The following is a 25,715-nucleotide window of genomic DNA, read 5'->3' as shown; positions in this document are numbered from 1 at the left end:
GTTCTAGAAACGGCTGGCAGCTTCGGAGAGGACGCCGGGTTCTAGAAACGGCTGGCTTCTTCGGAGAGGACGCCGCGTTCTAGAAACGGCTGGCTTCTTCGGAGAGGGTGCTATCTCTGAAGATGCCAGCCACAGATGCTGGCAAAACCTCAGGAATAAACTCTTCCAGAACGTGGCCACATCACCCAAAAAACCCACAAAAAGACTATAGATGCCAGCCATAAAATTATTTGGCACAGAAGCCAAGAAAACCTGTGACTGTGATGTTCTCTTGGCAGAGTCACAGAGTCATAGAGTTGGAAGAGAGCCCCAAGGGCCATGCAACCCAGCCCTCTTCTTCTGCCATGCAGGAAGACACCGTCAAAGTCCTCCTGCGACAGATGGCCAGCCAACCTCTGTTGAAAAGCCTCCAAAGAAGGAGATGCCATTACCTTTCATAGGGTTTTCTTGGCAAGTTTCTTCAGACAGGGTTTGCTATTGCCTTCTCTTGAGGCTGAGAGAGTGTGACCCAGTCCTGGGGGAAAGTCAGGGTGCAAAAGCAGTGCGCATTCTCCTCCGTCCTTCTCAGTCTTCTGTCCTCTTTGTTGGGACTTCCACCCGGCAAAGGGTAAAATGCCATGGCAGCATCATCCGGCGGAGGTCCGAGGGGCATTGGCTGGTCAGCCAGAGAGCTCCTCTTGGAGCTCTCCAGACCCTGGGACTTGCATGTGGCATCTGCAATTGTGTCGTGTGATTGTGCAGCCTGGGGTGGGTAGTGTATGCATGGGCACCAACAGGTGTGTGAAAGGGATCATTTAATGAAATGAGATCACATGGTTGTGAGTTCGAACCCAGACAGGGCCCCAAGGTCCCCTCAGCCTTCCATCCTTTTGTAGGTTGGTAAAACGAGTGCCCATCTTGTTGGGGGCAACTGGCTTACAGATTGTGTTTAGAGAGTGCTTAGTCCACTGATAAGCAGTATAGAAATGTACTTGCTATTGGTATTACTATTGGTATCATTTTTATTCCATTCCCCCCTTCCCTGCTCTTAGTGCATTTTAATGGCTGTTCAGGGCCAGATGTCTGATCATTTGTGTAAAATGAATGGACCTGTTTTGTGGCTTCTTTGCAGCAAACTGCCTGCCTTCCTCCATCGACTGCTCGCCTTCCTAGTCCTCATGGAGGCCAGGCATAAGAATGGCTTTGGAGTCGTCCAGAACGGCCTGGAAGAACGGCCTGGAGACCCTCCGGCCACCGAGACGGTGAGGGTCAGCCAGCCTTTGGGAAGGAAGGTGTCCAAGGTCCTCTTCCCTGGTTGCAAAAGACACAACATTTCACACACAGCTGCACTTTTCAGACAAATCTTCAGTCCCTTTTAAGTCCTACATCTAAAAACCTTCCAGACATAGCAATGTTGGCTCTAAGCCTTTGCAAGAGAACCCCAGGCCCTCCAGATGCTCCAGACTACAACTCCCACAATCCCCTCCTAGTAGCCACACTGGGTGAGGCTGATGGATGTTGAAGGCTAAAACGTAACTGCACACTTGAACATTGGCTTTTCTTATTTGGGGGCATTTCTTATTTAGAGAATGTAATTTTTAAAAAGCAGTATGAATTTTTGACAGAGCTGAGACAGCAATGCATCCATCTTGCACAGGGATGCTGCCATTTCAACTGCAAAGCCTATCATCCTGAGGATGGGATGCAGAGGGAAGGTTGCTTCCCAATGGTCCGCTTGCAATGTCGCTCTTTTCCGCTTTGTATTTTTTCTCCCTTTCCTTTGCAATTTCCTCTACAAAGAGCATGGATTCCTTGTTGGGGGACAAAGGCTGACCAAAGCAAGATTGGGAAACATTATTTTGCACAGAGTGACCAGGCACCTTCCTTTTCCAGGACATGTCCTACATTTCAACCAGGAGGAATTGCAAAATGTTTATATCTATATGAGTGTTTTCAGCTTTCCTTTGGTCATGTCCTAAATGCCCTACATTTTGCGGTGCCTTGTCTTTCCTGGTGGTTAGGATGTCTGGTCTCCTTGCTTTTGCACTACAGCTCCCAAAATCCCCTGTGGCCATGCTGATTCAGGAGAGTCTAGCCTTTAAAAATAAATTCAAGCTTTTCCAAGTTCTTGACTAGGGCTCAGCAAAATGATCAGGCAATGCAGACTCTGAACCGTGGCTCTCATCTCGTCCGGCGTGGCCAGTGGCCATGCACCTGTCCAAACCCTTTTGCAATTTCTGCAACCCTTTCCTTCTTGGTGGCTGGATTTAGATCTGTTGAGGTGGAATTACAAGGGAACCTAAAACTTGGTGCCTTGCAGGGTCCAGCGGCGGAGGGGGACACAAGGCGGCCGGTGGCCCAGTGGTCAGTGGTGGACGTTTGTGCGTGGCTCGGCCGAGGGCCCCTGGGACCCCCTGACAGTCCCTTGCTGGAGGCTGCCCACCGCCACGCCATTTCAGGCAAAGCCCTGCTGCGGCTGACGGAGGAGACCCTGGAGCGCATGGGCATTGCGCCCAAAACCCTGTGCCAGGCCCTGCTGCGAGAGATCTGCCACCTCCGTCTCCAGCAAGAAATGGAAGAGTTGCTGGACATCATGGACAATGGTGAGTGGAGGGTGGCAGCAACTGGTATGAAACCTCCCTCTGCCCCAGCTGGAACGTGGATGATGGGTTGTCAGGTCTCTGGGTGTCAAGAAATCAGACAAAGGGAGCCATCACAGAATCATAGAACCATAGAGTTGGAAGAGACCCCAAGAAGAGCCCTGATCCAGTCCAACCTCTTTCTTCTGCCATGCAGGAACTCTCCATCAAATCATCCCTGAGACAGATGGCCATCCAGCCTCTGTTTCAAGACAGCTTTCAAAGAAGGAGACTCCACCACAATCCCAGAGGAAGGAGTGTGTTTCAGTTTCAATTAGCCCTTACTCTCAGGAAGTTCCTCCTAATGCTGAGGTGGAATTCCTTTTCCTGGCACTTGCATCCATTGCTCCATTGTCTCCTCTTCTCTGGAGCAGCAGAAAACAAGCTTGCTCCCTCCTCAATAGGACATCCCTTCAAGTATTTAAGCAGGGCTATCATATCACCTCTATGATTCTATGATTCCACATTAAAAACACACATTTAAAAATAGCATATAGCTGGGGAGGAGACGTTTGCTTCCTTCCTTAAGATCACCGACTTGGATGCAAAAGTGGGGAAGAGGGTTGGAGTGGGGAGAAAACTAAAGAGAGCGCAAGCTGGCAAGACTAGGCAGGGAAATAGTAGTAAGGCTGTTGGATGATAGGTCTTGGCAAGCTAGGAAGAAGGGGAAAGTGCATCCCCTTTCTACCTTTTTGTACCAATTCAAATTCGGGCACGGGAAATGTGTAGCCATCAGTGTAACCTGGGTCCAGTGTATTTTGGAAAGGTGTAGCACCAACAGGTTCACTGCGGACCAGGAAAGTCTGAGCGGAAGATGGACATATTCCATCCGCAACAGAGAAGCCCTGAGAGAAAGACGCGCGTGGAATGCTGTGGATATAGTAGATCTTGATTTCACTAAGGCCTTTGACAAGGTTTCCCATGACATTCTTGCAAACAAGCTTGTAAAATGTGGACTAGACAAGGCAACTGTTACATGGATTTGTAACTGGTTGACCGGCTGAACCCAAAGGGTGCTCAACAATGGCTTTTTTTCATCCTGGAGAGAAGTGACCAGAGGGGTGTCCAGTGGGGCTCTGTCCTGGGCCCAGTCAGCTATTCAACATCTTTATCAATGGCTTGGATGACAGAATTGGGAGCATACTTATCAAATTTGCAGATGACACCAAATTAGGAGGAATAGCTAATACTCCAGAGGACAGGATCAAGATTCAAAATGACCTGAAGCTAAAGCTAACAAAATGAAATTCAACACAGAGAAATGTAAGGTACTGCACTTAGGGCGAAAAAAATGAAATGCACAGATATAGGTTGGGAGACACATTGCTGACTGAAAGTACATGCGAAAGGGATCTAGGAGTCCAAGTAGACCACAGATTGAACATGAGTCAACAGTGCGATGCGGCAGCTAAAAAGACCAATGGAATTTTAGGCTGCATCAATAAAAGTATAGTGTCTAGATTAAGGGAAGTAATAGTGCCACTGTATTCTGCTCTGGTCAGGCCCCATCTAGAATATTGTGTCCAGTTCTGGGCCCCACAATTCAAAAAGGACATTGAGAAACTGGAGCCATGTGTCCAAAGGAGGGCTACTAAAATGGTGAAAGGTTTGGAAACCTTGCCCTATGAGGAACGACTTAGGGAGCTGGGGATGTTTAGCCTGGAGAAAAGAAGGTTAAGAGGTGATATGATCGCCCAGTTTAAAGGATGTCATATTGAGGAGGGAGCAAGCTTGTTTTCTGCTGCGACAGGGGAACACACTCCCTCAGAGTGTAGTGGAGTCTTCTTCCTTGGAGGTCTTTAAACAGAGGCTGGATGGCCATCTGTTGGGGATGCTTTGATTTGGATTTCCTGCATGGCGAAGGGGGTTGGACTGGATCAGGGCCCTTGCGGTCTCTTCCAACTCTATGATTCTATGATTCTATGATTCTGTCTCAAAGGTACTGCAAGGTCCCATTGGATGGTCAGCCCTCGCTATCCACAGATTCTGCACCCACCGCTTGAAAAGACTCCAAAAAGGTCAAAAAGCAAACCTTGATTTTGCCATTGTGTCTATGGGACACCATTTTACTATGCCACCAGTGATACCTTTATAGGCCAACTGAAATGCACTATATATTTGCAACAAGTATATTGTGCATTTCAGTTGGCCAATAAAGGTATCACTGATGGATTTTTGTTTGATATTATTTAATGGGACTTGAGCCTCCATGGACTTTGATATCTATGGGGGGGAGGTCTGGAACCAAACCCCAATGGATACAGAGGGCCCACTATAATAGTAACAACAACACCAACACCTCACTGTATGTAATAGGACTTGAGCATTCACAGATTTTGGTATCCATGGGGAGACCTGGAACCAAACCCTGGTATGACTATTGAGGGCCCACTGTAAAAACAACAACAAAAACAACAACAGCAACAAACCATTGTATTGAATGGGACTGGAGCATCCAGAGTGAGATCCTGGAGCCAAGACCAGCCAAGGATACCAAGGGCCCCCAGTGTATACTATTGCAGACTAAGAGGACTGTCTCGGAGTATGGCTTGCATGCTTTTGGCTGCTTGTGTTTTTCCTTTCAAAAGAGGAATCTTGTAAGCCACGTTGAATCTCAGAGCGGAGTAACATTTAACCTTGCATTAGTCTTGCAGAAGGGGGATTTGCAAGATGGAGCTGAGTGAGTTCCTCGTTCAGGTGAAGAGATTGCTCTTTCTGCTGCTCTGGGGCCCAGGGTCTCTTACCGTCCTTTCCGTCTTCTCCCTTTCGCAGAGTGAGCGAGGGAACCCTGCCCATAAACCAGCACCTCTGCCTGGGCAGCAAGAGAAGGCAAAGGGCCCACCTGGGCTGGACTTCCAAGCCAGAGGCAGCAGTGGTCCAGGGCTGGCAGGCCAAAGGCGCAGAGGCCAGGAGCCAAGCCTTCTGCAGGAAGAGAACTTGGTGTCTCCTGGAAAGAAGACAGCCTTCATTCTGCTACGCCTCAAAGATGGGGTCAGTGTGCAACAGCAAGAAACGTCATCCGTGGAGGGCATCCATCGCCTGCAACAACGTGGGGCAAGCGCAGGCTGGTTACCTCTTGGAGAGCAGCCATGACTCTTTACTCCTCTTTAAACTAACCTGCTGTTTATTCATCATGGCTGTCCTTAAATACCTGAAGGGATGCCATATTGAGGAGGGAGCAAGCTTGTTTTCTGCTGCTCCAGGGAATAGGACCCAATGGAGCAATGAATGCAAGCTCCAGGAAAAGAGATTCCAGCTCAACATTAGGAGGAACTTCCTGACAGTGAGGGCTGTTTGTCAGTGGAATGTACTGCTTCAATGGAGAGTGATGGAGTCTCCCTCTTTGGAGGCCTTTAAACAGAGGCTGGATGGCCATCTGTCAATGGGGATGTTTTGATGGAGAGTTCCTGCATGGCAGAATAGGGTTGGACTAGATCAGGGCCCTTCTTGGAATCTCTTCCAACCCTAGGATTCTTTGAAAGGGGTTAGACAAGATTCTTCTTGGGGTCCCTTCCAGTCCAACCCTCTTCTTCTGCCATGCAGGAACTCTCCATCAAAGAATCCCTGAGACAGATGGCCATCCAGCCTCTGCTTAAAGACCTCCAAGGAAGGAGATTCCACTACACTCCATTGAAGGACTGTCTTTCACTATCAAAACAGCCCTTACTCTCAGGAGGTTCTTCCTAAGCTTGAGCTGGAATCTCTTTTCCTTTAGTTTGCATCCATTGTGTCCTATTCTCTGGAGCAGCAGAAAACAAGCTTGCTCCATCTTTAATATGACACCTCTTCAAGTATTTAAACAGGGTTCTCATATCATCTCTTAACCTTCTCTTCTCCAGGCTAAACACCCCTATTTCCTTAAGCCTCTCCTCTTAGGGCTTTATGGCTTCCAGACCCTTCGCCATTTTAGTTGCCTTCCTTTGGATGCACACGGTTTAGGTGTTTCAACTACCGATTCCAAAATGGTGGGACAATGATTGCTTTGAGGCTGAGCGCTCTGTGTTGGTTCAGCTTTATGCACAAGGATGCTCTCGCAGGTATTTGCTTCTGGGAGCATCAGTGGATGAACGGAGGCTCTGTTGCACCAGGCCAGAGCCTTGCCACAGGGGGACTTGGTTTTCAGAAGCCATGGGGCAAATGGGGCATGGCAGGGCTGGGCACCTGTTGGGCATCAAAGCAACCCAGACCCCTCCTCGGCCCCCTTTGCACCTCTTATGGCTTTTCCCACAGCCAGCATTTGATGTTCCTGAGCATCAGGCCGTTTGCTCCAGACCCTGAAAGCCTTGGAAGACCCAAAGGCAGGCTGAGCAGATGTCCTCCTCACCACAGAGGACAAAGCGCTGCAAAATGTAGGACATTCAAGATATAAGAATGGGCATTCCAAAAGAAAAGCTAAAACAATATAAATGTAAATTCATATTCTGTCTGTGTGTGTTGTGTGCCTTCAAGTCATTTCCAACTTATGGTGGTCCTAAGGCGAACCTATCATGAGTTTATTTTGGCTAGACTTGTTCAGAGGCAGTGTGCCATTGCCTTCCCCCGGGGCTGAGAGAGTGTGCCTTGCCCAGAGTCACCCAGTGGGTTTCCATGGCCAAACTGGGAATTAAACCCTGGTCTCCTGAGTCTTAGTCCAACACTGAAACCTGGCGCTCACTCACACTTCTTAGACATGGTCAAAACGGAGGACATTTTGGAATCCCTCCTGGACAGGAAGATGAAATGGTGGGACATGTCCAGGAAAAGGAGGATGTGTCCGGTCACCTTGCCCAAAGGACATCCTGGAACCCAAAGAAAACCCACAACATGCTTTCTTGCCTTTCAGTACCGGCTGATGCTCTTCCTTTTGGAAGGTTGATAGGTTTATCTCTTTAATGGACACCACTCTGAAAAATAACACTGTTTGCAAAATGGGCAAAAGCGCAGGCCAGGAGAGTGGTCTCTACTCCTCACTTTCCTACTTTGCACCAGAGAGACTGATGCTCCCATGAGCCCCCCATGTCCTCCGCTTGGGACCAAGGTCTGTGGCAAGGGATCCCTTGTTGCATTTGTGCGGCTGCTGGCCACTAACTTTGCCTTGGCAAGCACCGCCACCCTCTCTTTCTGGCGGCTCCTTCTTTCGAAGAATTGACCATCTACCCAGACGGATGACAAGAGAGAGAGAGAGAGAGAGAGAGAGAGAGAGGATGTTAAAAAAAGGCCTGGAAATTTTTTATTGAAGTTTTATTTCATAATAGGATTTTGAGGGTTTCTTTTCCTTCCTCATAAATACAATAAATATTTACCAGTAATAATAGCATTTCATGGATCAGAGTTCAAGTCCCCTGCCCAAGACAGCCAACCCCCAACGATGCATTAAGACAGACATGAGAATCCGGATGAAGTGTGACGGGTTGTGGAGGAACCCACACAGTTTCCTATTACAATTTCCTCTCGCCAATAATCATCATCATCATCATAATCATAATCATCGTCGTATTGTTATTCCCCACTGACAGCTTGCTTTGATCCTGGGCAGAATCTGGGGGTCCACCTGGGCCAGGGATCCTCTTGACCAAGAATGGGGGCATTGCCTTCTTTCCTGGTAAAGAGCATCAATGGGACGCGGAGGAAGACCCCCAGAGGCATGTCCCAAACGGAGAAAGCGGTCACTTCGCTTGGCCAGAGGGTCAAGGGTGGCTTGAGACAAGCAGTGCTCCTTGCCCACATTTGCATCCCCCCCCCCAAGTAAACAGTTTCAGAAAATGAATGACTCCAGTTCCACCCCTCTCCTTCTCCATCCCTGCATTCCCTGCAACAGGCTAGAAAGCAGCTTCCCAAAAATGCTGGGCTCAATGAGAGCCCCCAAAGCCAGGAAGACCAACTGGTCCAAAATGGAGGCCAGGGTCTCCGGTTCCTGCTTCCAGACCAGAATGCCACCCCTCTTGTCCATCCATCATTCCAGGGTCAGGTTTTCCTTACCTATTTGAAGACATCTAAAGAATGGCATTGACTAGGAGCTCTGGCACTCAACAGAGTAAGCGAGTGCCATGGCCCCTGCGAGGGAAAGGAGTAGGAAGGCATCCATTCCCATCCTGCGGGTGCTTAGCTTAATCCCTTGGTGTCACCAAGGAGAATCTGCACAGCCTGATGGCCCTGGAGCAAAGGGACACAACAATGGCAGCAGGATCGCTGCCACTTGGACCCTGTCAGTCACCCCAGGCATTTGCAGCCAAGCAGAAACGATGCTTGTGAGGGACATGCTCACCGGCCCCCAAAGCTCCCTCCTTGGTCTGAGCCCAAGGCTTCAGGGGGTCTCTTGCCCAGCACACCTGGCTCCGAAATCAGGCCGAGGGACAATTTAGGGTTTGCTAAGTTCATCCTGATCCTTAGCTGACAGAGACAAAGAGAAACAACTTGGGTTCTGGGCCAGCCACCACTTTCCCCTCCAACTCTGATCCTGTTCAGGTCCAAGTTGCTCTGGTCAGCAAGAGCAAAGTGGCCACTGCACTGCAAAGAGAGGCAGCCATCTTCTCTGCCCAGCAGCCCCTTTTTCAGACCGAACACTGCCCCCAGATTAACCTGGATCTTGCAAAAGGCCAGCATGTTGATGCAGCTGTTGCCCACACCTGCAAGCTTTGGGGCCCAAATATCACCAACACACCCCTCTTTGAGGAAGTGTTTTTTATCCATGCCTCTAGAAGCGCGCACACACACACACACACACACACGCCTTCCCTGAAACAGAGGTAGCAGCAAAAGAAGGGAAAGAAAGAAATTAGTAAAACACTAATTGCAAAATGCCAAAGACGACGCAGGCCGAACGGATTGAGAATTTCATGCCCCATAAAAGGAAGCCCCCTGTGCACCCGCCAACCGCTTCCAGGCAGAAAGCCTCTAATTTTGAGAATACGTGAGATGAACGCAGAGGGGATGGCCCAAGTACCCCAGGACAAAAGAGAAGAAAGAAGGTCCCCCCACCTCCAAAATACACAGCACCTCTTTGCATTTGGTTCCCACCGAATCTGCAGTGAGTTTTACACGGCAGTAAAATTAAGACATCTTCGCTCCTGAACAGAAATGCCACTTATCTACTACTCCTTTCAACTAGGACAACACTTTTAAAAAAGAAAAGTAAGACAGGTGACTCTTTGCCTCAACTTGAGGAGTCTTCTAAGGCACCAAGTTCCTTCAGTGAGAAAACCTGACTGGGAGGAAAGCAAAACCCCATTTTCCTTTGCAGACAGTCTGAGAGACCCGTTCTGCCCAGGGGCATGGCAGTTAGTGCCAAGGGAAGGCCAGGCAGAGGCAGCAATGACAAAAATGCCTGCGAGGGACAGAGGGAGATGGACGGATGGATAGCCCCCCTCTCTGGTCTCCCAGGCAGCTCCAGAAGCTGCTTCATGTGGTCCCAAGGGCGCATGCAGCCTCCACCACTGAATCATCATTTGCATTTACTGTGGTCAAAAAACTGCAGCAAAGGAATGAAAAAGGCCCATATTCTTGTGTGGGTTTTGCCTGTTTAATTCCGGCTTAGCTCTCCCTTCCTTCCTAAACAAAGGTGCTTGCACCAGTTCCTCCTCCTCTGACTATGAAGGCACCCTGGGAGATGCCCTGTCCTGCTCTTTGGCACCAGAGAAGTCCTCCTTCCTCCCATCGTCTCCAAAGGTCAACAGATGAGGTGCAGAGGGCAAAGAAGGGTCTCAAAGGTGTCCTCCTCTCCATTCTGCATCCTCAGGGACCCAACCCTAGTCTGGGGGACGCTCTTCTGCCAGACGCACACACATGGAGAAGGTCCTCTGGTTCCCACAGACCCTTCTGCCCAGAAGGACTCTTACGCCAAGCACCCCTTGCTATCCCCAAGGACCCAGAACCAGCAACCTGAAGATCTCCATTTCCAAAGCGTAACAACAATCGTCATCATAATGAGCCATTCTCCCCTCCCCAAAAACAGAGAGCCACGTTTGCACAATGATTCCTTATTCAAGACGCACAAAAAACAGACCCTCTCCCTATCCAAAGTGGACACCCCCAGCCCCCCAAAAGGGCTCTGGGAGAATCAAACGCAGAACCCCATTTCTTAATGTCTCTTTTGTGATTTACAAATGATTACTGAATTACATTCCAAATCGTATATACCTTCAGGTATTCAAGTGTGCCTCAGTTCTTCTATACACCCATATCTTGTTTTTTCTGTGCAAAGTCATGTCATTAAAAAAGAAGGCAAATCTCCTCATCCCCATCTATTTCAAAGCCATGAAACACTGGACTAAGCAGGAAAAATCTGAATGGTTCCTTTATCTGTGCCCCCAAATCGGTCTACTCCCCTGCTGCCCTTTGAAACACTCATCTCTAACAACTGGAACCAGCTTTCCTCTTGCTTCTAAACAAACCAGAAATGGCATTTGTGGTCAAACTTAAGAGTTCTCTGTTTTCCTTTTAAAAAAAAAAAAGACATATTTACAGGAGGAGAAGAGAAAAACTGATCTAAAAGCCAGTTCTAGGGATGTGACATTGCTTGCATCTTGCTCACCGACATAATGATTCAAGTTTACAAAGGAAAAGTTAAATAGCCATTCACAATTGCAATCCTCCTGCCGCTATCCAAGAATGGAATGTGTCCCCCGAAAGGGGGAGACTTCCTCTCATTTCAAGCCCCCAAAATGAAACCCTGCCGCCCTGCCCTCAAGTCCACAGGAATATTCGTTGCTGCGCTCAGTTTCCTCCGGGTGCAACCGTTCCAAGGAGTTTGGGTTTAGGCTGCACTCTTCATAAAAGCACACAAATAAACACAACGAAAAAATAATATTCTTCATTAAATAAGGCTGCCAACGAAAGAGAAAAACCGGCCCTTGTCTTCACCGCTTCTTCGATGAAAGAGGGTGAAAGATAGCCAGGGAGCGGGAAATGCCCACGTTTCCTGTTGGGTGGTAAGCCAGGAAAAAGCTGCGCCGTCGCCGGAGGCATCCGCTGAAGCTGGGCGTGGAAATCAAATTGGGTTTTGTAACGGAAAACTAAATTTGCCCTCTCCCCATGTGAAGCAGTGCAGCTCTCAGAGGATGTAAACACAAACACACAGATACACGCATGTGACCCAACAAATGATCTGCAGAACCATGCTCCCTCTGTCCGTCTCCTGTGCCCACACAACCTGGTGTGGCGATGCCACACGAACGGATGATACTGCTATCTACAACTTCTCCCGCCACAATGGCAAGGGAGGGAGAGCCAGTCATTCTGCTCCATTTGTGCAGGCTGCTCCCACTTGGCAGGCCAAGGAGTTTCTTCCAGAGCGAGGCTTGGTGGTCCTGTCCAAGTCCAAGGAGCGAGAGCCATGAGAACAACTGTGGGTCAGAAAACTCTTGGTGGAGTTTGGTTATTCAAGTGCCAACCAACACCCCCTTTCCAACAGTTACTTCGTACTCGTGTCTGTGAGGCAGTCCCCATGGCCCAGCCTGGAGGTGTTGAACGCAAAAACGCAGCGGTTCTGGAGTGTGAAGCCCTGGTTCAGTTGGTGAGAAAGAGGTCATGGGTCACAGTGGCAGCAAGGAGGAAAGAGTGGGAAGAAGAACCCCCAGCCCGGCTGCTGGACCTCGCACATCCTCGGCCCCTTGACCATCTACAAGGTGAGTCCAAGTTTAGTCCCATGGTGATGGCTGAAGAATATGTACACAGGCAACGGACGGGGTTTACATTGCCTCGACTGAGCGCAGGCCAGCTTTCTCCTCCGCTGCCACCTCTACGCCTAGTCAGTCGGAGCTGGGCTTCCGAAGGGAGAAGGTCCGGATGTTGAAGTGCTTGCTCAGCTGGCTCACCTGCAAAGGTGGGGGGGGGGGGCCAAAGGGGCAAGGGACAGGTTGAGTCTCACAACAAGGATGGCGGAGAGCCAGACCGCCAAACGCTCCCCTCTCTTCCACTATACATCCCCTCTGAGGGGATCACAATCAAAGCATCCCCATTGACAGAGGGCCATCCAGCCTCTGTTGAAAGACCTCCAAGGAAGGAAACCCCACCACTCTCCAAGGAGTGTGTTCCATTGTCGATGTGGCAGGGAGAGATGGTGTGCATGGACACAGCCAGGGGTGGGTGATGTCTGGCCCACAGGCTGCATCTGAACCCCCGAGGCCATTTCTGCGGTCAAAAGGCTCCCTCTGTCCTCATCTTACCAAAAGGCTGAAGGTCCACAACAACCCCAGCCCCAAAGCTCTGGCCAATTTTGTGTTTTGGGGACTCCACCGTTTTTGGGACTGTACATGCTTTTTGGGAGAGGAAGTAACTTCCTGTTTTGGAAGAAGCCTTGGCAGGACCTCGTGAAAACATCTGAATCTGTGATAAGGTGGCCAGTCACACATGCACAAACCCTGATGCTAGGGAGGGCAGTGTTGGCCATCTGGAGGCAAAAATGTCCACTCTGCTGGACAAACTGCCTGGATGTGGTGCAAGGAAGGGAGTGGCACCAAAAGAGAGCAACCGTCCAATCCATGCCACTCTCAGAGGGGTCTCCCAAGTGCTGGCCCCACAATAGCTGCACCAGCAGAATATGAAGGAAGCGTTGCTCAGAAGGAGAAGGAGAACAGGAGGAAGTAAGGAAGGAGGGTGGGCTGATCTCCTGCTAGTTGCACTGAGGAAGAGGAGGAGGAGGAAGGAAATGAGCCCCTGCCAAGACACACCCACCCACCCAGCCTTACCACTCCAACGCCATAATGGATGTGCGCCAAGGTGACGAAGCAGGTGAGCAAATAGAGGAGGAAGGTTTCATGTTGGGGCAGGAAGCCTGAGATGACCACCAGGATGACCAGGGCCAGCGGGAGCAGCAGTGCGTTGAGTGGCTGGCACCTCGTGCTGCTCATCTGGCAGACGATCAGGCGGCACTGGAGGGAAGGGAGAGACGGGAAAGTGGTGATCAGTATTCCAAAGAGGGCAATGCCAACCCACTGACCCCAAGCAGTTCCCCCCGGTTTCCTGCAGGGTCCGCTTGAGCACACCCAGCTAAACGCTGCACAACAAGACTGGATGAAGGTCCTAGAGGGTCCAGCAGCTCTCACTCCACACCTGACCCTCTGCAGCAGGGAAGGGCACCTGTGGTCTCATGGGAGGGTTTTTTTTCCCAACCCCAAGAGGTTTCTGGGTTCTTGTGGTGAGTCTTCAGTTTACATTTTAAGAGAAATCACACACACACAGAGACCTTTCTTTGGCAAGGTGCTTTCAGCCCCCCACAAAAAGGTCCCACACAACCCAGACCCCTCTCTGGGCTCCTTACTTAAAGATGGCACACACAGAGTCCCATGCCAGCAGGTCTCTTCTTCAGAAGAGAACTGTCTCTGAAAGGGGACCTTCAGCTGAGCTAGCCTTACCCAACCGGACACCTGCCAGACCCACTGGACAACCTCAGTGCTAGGAAGAACGTCTTGGAAGTAAGAGATGTTCAAGAGTGGAAAAGGCTGCCTCGGAAACTAGGGCAGAACCTTTCCTCTAGAGGACTTTAAACAAAGACTGGATGGCTATCTTTCAGCAGTGCTTCAGCTGTGTGTTACTTCATGGCAGGGGCTGGATTAGATGGCCCTCGTGGTCCCTTCCGATTCTAGGATTCTCCATTAGTTTGCCTGGTCCCTGAGAGTCCCAAGAAAGATCTTTCTTCACTTGTGGGAACATGGGAGCCAGGGCCTTCCCAGTTTTGGGGGGAAGGCAGGGTAAACATGTAATGACACCTTCCCTGCCATCCACTTTCCTGCCTGGCAAATTCAGCTGCAGGGCTGACAAAAGAGCAGCCACAGGAGGGCAAAGCACCATCCAGCAGAGGAATTCTCCCTTCTCCTATTAGGGATCCTTAATAATAATAATAATAATAATAATAATAATAATAATTTATTTATAGCCCACCCAATCACTAGGAATCCGGGCGGGTTACAACAGTAAAAATACATTACAATAAAATACTAAATGGTCCCTTCCCAACCCTCTCCCCGATATTAAAACTAGAATTAAACAGTCAAAGTTTATAAACAACAAAATACAGCATTAGGTTAGAATTAAAAACAATTTGGCAGGCGGGGAGACATACATCAGAAAATTGGGATCATATTCATGAACATACACAAGGAAGGAAGCTGGAGGTTGGGAAGGCCTGTCGGAAGAGATCCATCTTAAGAGCCTTTTTGAAGTCTCCACTTACAGAGTGGAGATCTCCAGTCCATCCCCCAAACACACACTCACCCACTTGGCTCCTCAGTGCCCATCCAATGCCCAGGGTCTGGGGGTCCCAGCTGATGCTCGGCAGCCACAAAGGCAGAGAGAGCCCCCTTCTTCTAGAATCATAGAATTGGAAGAGACCACTAGGGCCATCCAGTCCAACCCCCTGCCATGCAGGAAATCCAAATCAAAGCATCCCTGACAGATGGCCATCCAGCCTCTGTTTAAAGACCTCCAAGGAAGGAGACTCTATCACCCTCCGAGGAAGGAGTGCATTCCACTGTCGAACAGCCCTTACTCTCAGGAAATTCCTCCTAATGTTCAGGTGGAATCTCTTTTCCTCCTTGGACAAGACCTGGTGGGTGGCTTGTGCCAGCTGCCCTCCAGATGTGCTGAACCCTGACCACCCCTGCCCCCCTCCCCACCATTGGGGTCTGGAGCAAATTTGGAGGTTCCAGGGTTGGAGGGAAGGCTGCATGGTGTGAATCAGACCACCGTCACCAATGCCCATGGCATCTTCTGCATCCTGGGCCAGTGCCCTTGTGTGGTTCTGTCTTGGATGATTTTTGCATTCTCCTTCCCCCTCCTTAGATTGATAGGGATTTCCTACATGCAAACTCTCTCTTTCTCATTCAAACCTTTGGGAAACTCATTCTCTCCAAAAAATTTTTCCTGTAGTGCATGTTCCCATTTTCCTCCTCTCAACTTTCTTTTGAAAGATGGTGAGATAAAGATTTCTTTTATCTAAACTATTAAATAGCTAGATTAGTATATAGCTTCTATATATGTATATATAAAGCCATTAGTAAACTTTTGCTTGAACTACAAGCTGCTCATGTTATTTTTTGATTAAGTCTCAGTTCTTAGGGAAGGATAGTTAGACAAAGGCACATTAATGCTACTTTGCTGATTTAAAGGTAGACCCTAACAGGCTTGGCTTTGATAGTTTATATTCAAGTATTTTTGTTTCCTTACGAAAGGTTGAAGCCTTAGGAAACTTAAATTACCCTACATTCTGAAGCCCAGAAGAGAGGAGGAAGGTGAGGGTTGCTCACCGAAATGTTGGCGAAGGCTGTCCCAACCATGAAGTAGAAGAGGCGGGGGTGGGCCTCCAGGATGTCGGAGGGGGAATGGAAGATCCAGATGGTGCACAAGACGAAGAGCAGGACCGGTGAGAGGAAGGGCAGCATCGCTTCGTAGAAGGAGTGGTGCTTCAGTGTTTTGCTCTTGTAGGCTCTGCAAGACACAAGGTGAATGAGAGGGAAGACTAGGGAGCGCCAGCAAGAGGCAGCCAGGACCACAGCCCAGGCATCCCCCTTACTCTCTGGTCCCTTCAGTCCATCTGCAAGGCTGCAATGGAGACCAAAGATTTTGCTTGACCCCAAGTGCTGGGTCCAGCTGCTGGCCAAACAGGTTGAAGATTCAAGCACTACCTCCGGAAAAGCAAAGGCAGCGATGGCAGAGAGCACTTACTTGTAATAGTTCAACAGGCTCATGGGAATGGTCACTGTGAGCGCACATCCTACAGAGAAAGAAGAAGGAAAAGGTGGCATTACTCCTCTGCACCACTCAAAGTCCCATATTCCTGCAACAAAGCCAGCCAATTCCCACCAGTCTCAGCCTTTGACAGCTGAAAGGGCAGGGATGGGGGGGGGGGGCAGATGGTTTTTCTCCAGGTGTTGCTGGACTGCTTCTCCTAGCATTCTTCACCAATGGCTGGGGCTGATGCAAGTTCATTGGAGAAAGGCTTTGGTTTGCCTATCCCTGGTTTGGAGACATGAATCTTCCCCTACATCAAACCTTTATTATTAAACAATATTAATGTGAGAGCGTGCATTTGTCCCCAGGTGACAAAGGGCCCGAACAGACAGGCCGAAATAAAGTTGCTTCGGATCTCTTTGGAGGTGTGCTGTTTAAATGACACACGCATCTTAAGAAGTCAGAAGCTGCACCAAAGCTGCGCTCCAGTCCTTAGGACTGGAGCATGGCTTTGGTGCGGCTTCTGGCCTCTTAGGACGCATGCATCATTTAAACAGCATACCTCCAAAGATAACCGAAGCAGCTTTATTTTGGCCTGTCCGTTCAGGCCCAAAGTCTGTTTGGTGGCAACCACGACTTGACACTGCAATTCTGACTGGGTTCCTACATGGCAGAATACAGCTGAAACAGATGGCCCTTGAGGTCCTTCCCAGCTCTCTAATTCCAAATTAAGATGTGATGCACTAGCAGATAGCTAGGGAAAGAAGCGCTGGGCCCATTCAGCTCCCTCTCCTTTCACGCAGGCTGCCTTTATGCAAACACAACCTCTTGAGTTCTCGAAAATGAAATGAAACATTTAGGAGGGAGAAAGTGCCTAGTTCCAGAAACAGACATCTTTAAAACTTATCAACAGCCAGTTCTAGAATTGTGCTCCCTTCTCTGCAGGGATACTGGCATTTGCTTGTGATGCTATTTTACACTACCATTACAGGATGCAACCCAAATTGCTCCTGAGTTGTGGGTTGGAAGCACCTGGGCCCCAATCCACAACTCCCCTGGCTTCAGGGTGGGCCCTGCTGGGCTCAAACAGGGTGAGATCTTGAGTGAGGGTCCTCTTGCTCCCCCAGCCCCTAGGTGACCTGGCGATTTCTGCTTGACTAAGGCAACTAAAGACTAATACTGCAAGGCCCCACAGCCTGTCACCTGAATATCAATAATCGATATAAATACTAGTGTGCCCTCGTTATACGCGGGCGCACTATACGGGGCTTTGAGCATATGTGCAAAGCCGCATGGGGCGTGCAGGGCGGTGCATCCCATTCGGATGAATGGGGTGTGCGCCCATGGTGTGTGCACCGTTGTGCCGCTGCATGCATGTGCCCCATTCACTTGAATGGGACTTGAGCATGCACGGTATTTGGCTTATGCAGGGGGTCCGGAACGGATCCCCCGCCTAAGCCAAGGGCACACTGTATACTGATAAGCACCTTACCTATAATCATAGCCACAAAGAGGTCCCGGTATAAGAAGCTGAACAGGAATGGGTTGTACCAGGCCTCAACGCCCACGATGGAGGTCACGATGTACACTATCGAAATGGTCTGGAAAAGGAAGCCGAGAGAACCGTGGCGTATCAGTGCCTGGGAGGACTCACCGAGGAGCTGGAAAGCTCTTCCCCGCTTATCTCAAGCCCAATAGCCCCTTAGTTCAGAAATCCAGGGATGAAACTCAGAAAACCTTTACTCAGCAACTGGAGATGTTCACCAGAGACGTTGGCTGTCACAGCTAACCAGCAAACATTAGCAAAGCATAATAAAAGCATACACAATTTCAAACATTTGGCAGACCCCTTCTCATTCGTTACAAAAGCAAAATGTTCTTTTCTTTTCCCTTTCCTCCCCCATTGCAGAAGAGATTGACCTTAGGCCTATGGGAGGCAGCCCCAACTCCCTTCTGTCCAGTTGTAAACCACCAAGGAACGTGGTCAACAGTGGTCCAGCAATTAACAACCACTGCATATCCCACCCCTACCCAAAGTCCTGGGTTATCAATGGAATACCCAGCAAACAGCCAGCAAGAGAAATTACAGAGTTAAACCCCTCCAAACCAGGGCAGGCAAGATGAGTGGTTCAGCTCAGCGTTATGACAGTAAGGGCTGTTTTGACAGTGGAACACACTCCCTCAATGGAGAGTGATGGAGTCTCCTTCTCTGGAGGTCTTTAAGCAGAAGCTGGATGGCCATCTGTCTCAGGGGATGCTTTCATTGAGAGTTCCTGCATGGCAGAAGAAGGGGGTTGGACTGGATCAGGGCTCTTCTTGGGGTCTCTTCCAACTCTATGATTCTAAAAGGAGAATCCACCACCCTCTGAGGGAATTTGTTCCACTATCTAACAGCCCTTACTGTCAAGAAGTTTAGGTGGAATTCCTCTGTGTCCTGTTGTCTGGAGCAGCAGAAAACAAGCTTGCTCCATCTTCAATATGGCATCCCTTCAAATACATAACCAGGGCTATCCTATCACCTCTTAACCTTCTCTTCTCCATGCTAAACATACCCAGCTCCCTAAGTGTCTCCTCAAAGGGTTTAATGGTTTCCAGACCCTTCACCATTTTGATTGCCCTCCACTGGACACGCTCAAGCTTGTTGGGGAGTTGTACGCCCTCCCTGCATGTGGGGCCATGGATCTTTGGATGAAAGTGGCTTGCTCAAATACTGTGGCTGGGATGCTGCAATGCTCTCCATCCTCTGCTCCCCTCCTGCCAAGATCCATGGCCATCACTCATGTCTAGCAATGGAGTCAAGAGGAGACCCTGGATCCTTGCCAGTTAGTGGGCAGCGCTGCAACCAACATTAATTTGTTTGCGAAACTGCTTTAATGGATAAGCTTTTAAATTTCTTTTCATTCTATTGACTGTTCAATTATATCTTAATCGTTTGACTGTTTTAGTGATCTATATCTGCTCTGAATTTTGAAGGGCTTCCTTGAATTCTGGAAAAAGGCAAAGTGGGGGGATTTGACTTTTAGGTCTGCCTCTTACAGAAGGCGCTGTTACATGTATCTAAAGAACGTCATAAGCACTCAGTCCATAAGAAATTTCTCAGCAGTGAAATAATACCAGTGAAACCTAGTAAGATAAGTTAGTAGACAAATGAGCAGCCTTCAAAATGGTGATGGAAGCACATGGCTTGGCAAAAGTTCAGGGGGAACCCTCATGGAAAGAAAGGTTTGGGGCAAGAGAGGAAAACTTCCCTGCAATGGCTCCTGCTTAGTATTAAGAAGCAGGCAGTTCCATAGGTTGCTTGGTGCAGCCACAGAATCATAGAAGGGACCGGAAGGGACATCTAGTCCAGCCCCTGGCCATACAGCAACACAGAGCCCTCAATGGCCTGGGTTTGGAGCTGGGAAGGGCAAGGCAGCGGGCAGACTTACCACCTGGCTGATGTCGTAGCCCCAGGGCAGGAAGAGGATCCCAGTGTTGTACTTCTCCCAGTGGGAGAGGATGAAGGAGAAGAGGACCACCCAGAGGAGGAGGTAGAGGACGAAGACGCTGACGCCATTGGGACCTCGCCCGAAGGTGGAGTATACCGTCACCACGAAGAACATGCAGGCCCAGCTATCCAGGCCGTGGTCAAAGAGCTCCCCGAGGGGCGTGGAGGACTGCGTGCGGCGTGCCTGCTTCCCATCCACGCCGTCTGGAGGGGGGGTGTAAAATGGGAGAGGAAGAGAGAGCGCAGTTGACTCATGGCAGGGCGAGGGGATGTGGTCACCATGAGCGTCGAGGTCAGCCAGTGGGGGAAGCGAAAGAACTGGTTGGAAACGGCAAGCGAATCCAAGTGAGAGGTCTGGCAGGGGATGATGGCGCTGGAGGAAATGGGGAAGGGGCTTGCCCTGCCTCCATGGCACCCACTGCCCAAGCCCACTTTCAGCCATGCAACCCCAAGGTGCCACTGGCCCAGCCCAGAAGCCTTGCTGGCCTACAGAGCTGGGCCGATCTTTAAGTATTTTTGCTTCCCACTCTGCACTTTGCCCAGTCACGAATGAAGACAGTGAAGCTACCTGTAAGCTCTTTTCACACATGACGTTCCCCCATCCCAGTCCTGAAAAAGCCAGCCAGGAGAAACCCTCCTCTGGTGCAGAAAAATGAACCCTGGTTACTTTCAAGCAGGGGTGGACATGCGCCAAGGGACAAAGGGGCATTCATAGCACCCCTTAACCTCAGCTTAGTGGAAATGAGAAGTCTCTTCCAGGTGTTTTTATAACCATTTGCCTCCATGGGGGTCTTGTCACAGGAGCCCAAAGAGGTCCCAGAGGAAGAGGAAAATGCGCATCTCAGAGGCCGTGGTGGTTGGAGCTAAGGGCACAAGGTGCCCTCTTGATTTGGCTTCCAGGGGTGGCTGCCACTGCATGTGCAGAGCCTACCTTGCAGGAGTGAGCATTTTGGAGCATAGATGCCAAGGTTGCAATGACTGGGTGTTTGTTCCCTTCGCTGCCACTGACATGATTGGCAAAATGCCCATTGGAAGCTGAAAGTCCTGTGCCAACCATACTGATACGCAAGACCCCACTCACCTAGCGTGTAAGCCATGAAGTTGAGGAGACCCACGACAACCCAGACTCCATTTGGAACATGCTCCTGATCAGGGGCTGTGGAAAGAAAACCCACTTTGGTTTGGGATTTGAGCCTGGTCTCTTGAGTCCTAGTCCAGCCTTCTACTCCTGACACCACACTGGCTCACTTCACATGTGTTTCCACTATGTGCTTTTGCCTGCATCTGCTTTCATGTTCATGACTAGCCTTGAGTCCAAGGTCTGGGGTAAAGCTGGGGGAATGAACTATTTTGCCTATTAAACCTCCCAGAACCTCTCCTGTGCCCATGGCTTGTCTCTGCACCTCTCCCACTCTTCCTCCTAGCAAAATAACATTTGCTCCTCGGACAGCAAAAAGGTGCCTCTTCCTCCTCTCGGGCTTCAGTCTTATGCGCTGCCTGTGATCCTCAGATCAAAATTAAGCAGCTGAAAGAATGGTTTTGCTGCCAAAGGAAACAAACAGGACCTGCAATGGGATGCTTCAGTCTGAAGCTGCTCCTAGTCAAGTTTTTCATCACTCAACCTGGGCTGCATCCACACTGCACAAATAATCCAGTTTGACACCACTTTAACTGCCATGGCTCACTGCTATGGAATTCTGAGAATCATAGTTAGTTGTGACAGAAAAAGTGAAATGATTCACAAATCTACTGTTCCCAGAATTCCATAGCATTCAGCCCAGACTGTTAAAGTGGTGACAAATGGGATTTTTTCCCTGCAGTGCGGATGCAGCCCAGGATGCTCCAACCCACAACCATCCCACATGCCTTGCTTGGTTTTCTGTTTACAGGAGGGTAGGTTTTGACTGGCCATTAGGAGGAACTTCTTGACAATAAGAGCAATTCAGAAGTGGACCCGACTGCCTTGAAAATGCTGGCATCGCTTTCTCTGGAGATCTTCCAAAAGTGGCTGGAGAGCTCCCTGCTGCTGGGGATGCTCTAGATCAGTAGTCCCCAAATTGTGCTCTGTAAGGGCTTTTGGACTTCAGCTCCCAGAATCCCAGGCTATTGGCCAACATGGTTGAGGCTTCTGGGAGCTGAAGTCCAAAATCTGTTAAGGGCACAATTTGGGGACCACTAATGGAGATCCTGCACTAAGCAGGGGGTGGGGCTGCATGGCCTCTGGAGGACCCTTCCCATGCTATGGATCTGTGATAGCCCAACAGGTGAAGAGAGAGAAGAATTACTCCACACTATGCATGATGTTCCACCCCTCTTTCATGCCTCCTTTAGTGCACCTCTCCCCTTAACACATTGGCTCATGCTGCCGCGCACCCTTTCCTTGCGGGAGAATCCCTCCAGGCCTTTAGGGTACCCACTTTTCAGCTACACAATACCCTTCCTCAAGTGTTGGGACCAGGACTGTCTGAATGATATTCCAAGCACGGGTCACACTACAGCAGGGATGGGCAACCTGCGGCCCGCGGGCCAAATGCGGCCCAGCGAGGCCTTGGGACCGGCCCCAGCCTGGTCCTGCCGCCAATTGCCGCTGGGGCCTTTGGCCTCGCACGCAGGGGCAAGGGGGGCAATTGTCTATAGACGCCTCAGAAACATGCATTTCTATTAACATTTTTTTAAAAAATCTGCAAATTTGTTTGCGTGTCCTCCACTTTTTTTTAAAAAAAGTGTCCTCCATTTGAAAGTGTTGTCCTACATTTGTCCCGGTTTATTTATATATTTAAATTTTTTTTTAAAAAAAAATTATTTATTTATTTATTTTTTGGCTTGGGCCCCCCAGTTGTCTGAGGGACAGCAACCTGACCCCCGGCTCAAAAAGGTTGCCTACCCCTGCACTACAGGTTTGTGCAAGCACATTCTGGTACAAGTTCATCTGTTTCCTTCCCACCGTGGGACGTGCTACTTCCACAGCCGATACACGCTGGGCCAGGGTTCCCCCTGCAGCCTCAATCCAGCTGCTAATCCCATTGGATCCATGGGATTCCCCAGAATGTGGACCTACCATTCCCCCACTGATTCAATGGGCCTCCTCCCGTCCCTGGATTTAGACCAAGGTGGGAACTGGATGGCCAGAGGTTGCTCAACTGCAGCGCCCAGCATTCCTCCCCGTTTACACTGGCTAGGGTTGGTGGGAGTTAGAGTACAGCTACATCTGGAGGAAGGATGTCTGGTTCCCACTTCATTTAGACTCTGAATCCTTTCCCAACTCAGTCTTGGCCAGTTGTGAGATTCCACCCAAAGGTCCCTCACTTTCCTTCCCTTTGCCCTTGCGCTGCCCATTCCTCCAGATGGAGACAACCCAAGGCCAGAGCCTCAGCCAGAGGGGAAGGGGCTGTGTTTGCCCCCCAGGAGCCTTGGAAACCACCCCCTGCAACCCCAGCCCCAGTTTTTTGGCCCACCAAACAGCCTTTAGGAGGGAGGCATGGGGGTATTTCTGTCACACTTTTGCCCCTTTGGGTCATTTTAAGCGCCAAACACATTTAAAAACAAATTGGCGGCAGGAAGTGACTGGATGATCACTTTTTTAAAAAAGGTGTTAAAATGAGTGAAGAGGAGTTCAGAACAGGACAAAAATTCCCCAACAACTATAGAGGTCATTTGTGGGGGACTTTTTTGAACAACCTTGACCCCTCAGGGGCCAGAATAATCACCCCAAAGAGGGGCACATGGCCCCTGGGCTGCATGTGGCCCACTTGTCAGCTCTAGGCAGCCCTTGGCTTTCACCCATCTGATGCCAGGCTGTCGTTTAGGGGTCATATTGGTAGATGCCACCACTGGAACTCTTCCTGGGTCAGAAGTAGGCACCAGGGTGCCCTCCAAACTTGTGTTACAGTCCCAAAACTCATCACCCTCCTGAGTGGGACAGTCTGTACCAAGAGAGAAAGGAATAGGCATAAGGTGGAAATTGTTCTGTACCTCACAGCAGTATCAAGGAGGCCTCACAACAAACACACAACCCTCCAGAGCCCCTCAGTGGGGTGAGGGCCCCTCACTTCTGGGGCATTCCCCCACTGCAGAATTGGAGGAAAGAGCAACGCAGTGCCCCCAAGCAGTTGATGGCAGGCGCATGCATCTCATGTGATCTGTGCACCCTTTTCCTGCCCATAAACATGGGCCCAACGTGTATCTGTTTGGTTTTTTGTGGGTTTTTGGGGCTCTGTGGCCATGTTCTGGAAGATGTTCTTCCTGATGTTTCACCAGCATCTGTGGCTGGCATCTTCAGAGAATGCTTGCCTGGAAAAGTGGGTGTATATCTACTGTGTGAGCCTGGGAATGCAGGAGGGATTTGCATGTGTCTTGTTCTGTGCTGAAGGCTGGCCTCAGGCTGGGAGGCAAATGCAAAAGAGGATGAATGTCTGCTAATTGGTGATCATTCTCTGCTGGTTTCCCATTTGTATTTGCTGAGTCTTTATTTTTTTTATTCCTCAGGACTGGTAGCCAAACCTTGTTTACTTTGAGGGTTTCCTCTTTCCTATGAAAATTGTCCAGGTGTTTGTGGATTTCAATGGCTTCCCTCTGCATCCTGACATGGAAGTGGTTGGCATGGTCCAGGATTTCAGTGTTTTCAAACAGTTTTTTATGCCCAGGATGGTTTGTGGCATGTTCTGCTCCTGCTGGTTTTTCTGGCTGGCCCAGTCTGCAGTGTCTCTCGTGTTCCTTGATCCTTGTTTGCACACTGCATTTGGTGGTCCCTATGGAGACTTGTCTGCAGTTGCATGGTATGCGCTAAACTCTTCCTGCGGCTGTGAGAGGGTCTCTCTGGTCCTTGGCTGAGCCAAGCATTTGCTGGATTTTCTTCATCGGTTTGTAAACCATTTGAAGGTTGTGCTTCCTCACCACTTTGCCTATTCTGTCTGTGACTCCTTGGATGTATGGTAGAAATACCTTCCCTTTGGATGGCTGCTTGTCTTCACTTTGCCAGGTTTTCCTTGGCCTGGCAGCCCTTCTAATGTCTGAGCTGGAATAACCATTGGCCTGTAGAGCCTGGTCCAAGTGCTTCAGTTCATCTTCCAAGAAGTGGGGTTCACAGATGCGTTTTGCTGGGTCAGACTGGGCCAGCAAGAAAAATCAGCAATGGCAGAACATGCCACAAACCATCCTGGGCATAAAATACTGTTTGAGAACACTGAAGTGCTGGACCTTGCCAACCACTACCATGTCAGGATGAACAGGGGAGCCATTGAGATCCACAAACATCTGGATAATTTCAACCGGAAAGAAGCAACCCTTAAAGTGAACAAAATTTGGCTACCAGTCCTGAGGAATAGCAAAATGAGGACTCAGCAAATGCAAATGGTAAACCATTCAGAGTCAGGGGCTTTCCCAGCAGAGAATGATCACCAATTAGAAGACACTCATCCTCTTTTTCATTAGCCTCCCAGCCTGAGGCCTGCCATCAGCACAGAACAAGACATATGCAAACCACTCCTGCATTCCCATGCTCACACAGTATGTGTGTATGTATGTGTATATATATACACACACACACACACAACATTTTCCAGGCAAAGCATTCTCTGAAGATGCCAGCCACAGATGCTGGCAAAACGTCAGGAAGAACATCTTCCAGAACATGGCCACAGAGCCCCCAAAACCCACAAAAAACCACGGATGCCGGTCATGAAAGCCTTCAATTTCACAGTCTGTCTGTTTCTTATGAAATCTTACCGGATGCATAAAAGTCAGGGTCAAAGTAAGCCATGAGGAAGAAGTTGAAGACAAGCAGTAGGAAGCCAGAAAACGTTATCAAATTGGGGGCCAGCCACGTGGGGAAGATCTACGGGGAAAAGCAGCAAGAACACATGCAGAAAACACATGTTAGTGAGCTCAGACGGCAGCCCCTGGACCACCGCTGACAGCCCCACTTGCTGGAAGCCTGGGGGGGGGGGCATAAGACGTCTAGGCCACAA

The 25,715-nt window shown here is 49.6% G+C and overlaps 2 protein-coding genes across 3 annotated transcripts in view; one reads left to right on the top strand and one right to left on the bottom strand.

Annotated features, from left to right (window-relative positions):
* Positions 1–1,150: 1,150 nt before the first annotated feature.
* On the top strand, positions 1,151–5,786 carry LOC121919542 (sterile alpha motif domain-containing protein 12-like). The gene is made up of 3 exons (XM_042446244.1): positions 1,151–1,241; positions 2,300–2,582; positions 5,391–5,786. Exons 1-3 carry the CDS (start codon positions 1,158–1,160, stop codon positions 5,393–5,395), a joined length of 372 nt encoding a protein of 123 aa, XP_042302178.1. The 5' UTR covers positions 1,151–1,157; the 3' UTR covers positions 5,396–5,786.
* A 2,036-nt stretch (positions 5,787–7,822) lies between these two features.
* Positions 7,823–25,715, bottom strand: part of SELENOI (selenoprotein I) — a 78,435-nt gene continuing 60,542 nt past the window's right edge. Inside the window, exons 3-10 of one of the 2 annotated variants that reach the window (XM_042464744.1) lie at positions 25,474–25,582; positions 20,831–20,905; positions 19,691–19,953; positions 17,755–17,863; positions 16,257–16,305; positions 15,839–16,019; positions 13,283–13,465; positions 7,823–12,409 (exon numbers count right to left, since the gene is read on the bottom strand). In XM_042464744.1, coding sequence (XP_042320678.1) covers positions 12,284–12,409; positions 13,283–13,465; positions 15,839–16,019; positions 16,257–16,305; positions 17,755–17,863; positions 19,691–19,953; positions 20,831–20,905; positions 25,474–25,582 — 1,095 coding nt within the window. In that variant the 3' untranslated portion in view covers positions 7,823–12,283. The remainder of the gene's footprint in view (positions 12,410–13,282; positions 13,466–15,838; positions 16,020–16,256; positions 16,306–17,754; positions 17,864–19,690; positions 19,954–20,830; positions 20,906–25,473; positions 25,583–25,715) is intronic. The other variant, XM_042464752.1, reaches the window with a different exon arrangement.

The sequence above is a fragment of the Sceloporus undulatus genome, chromosome 1 (assembly GCF_019175285.1).
Source record: "Sceloporus undulatus isolate JIND9_A2432 ecotype Alabama chromosome 1, SceUnd_v1.1, whole genome shotgun sequence".
Classification (NCBI taxonomy): Eukaryota; Metazoa; Chordata; class Lepidosauria; order Squamata; family Phrynosomatidae; genus Sceloporus; species Sceloporus undulatus.
This window is presented reverse-complemented; position numbering and strand designations above follow the sequence as displayed.

What these genes read in the sequence shown, in the direction of transcription:
- LOC121919542 (XM_042446244.1), top strand. Translation starts at nt 1,158, where the DNA reads ATGGAGGCCAGGCATAAGAATGGCTTTGGAGTCGTCCAGAACGGCCTG. An exon ending in ACCCTCCGGCCACCGAGACG is followed by an intron (nt 1,242 to 2,299) that starts GTGAGGGTCAGC and finishes GGTGCCTTGCAG; the next exon opens with GGTCCAGCGGCGGAGGGGGA.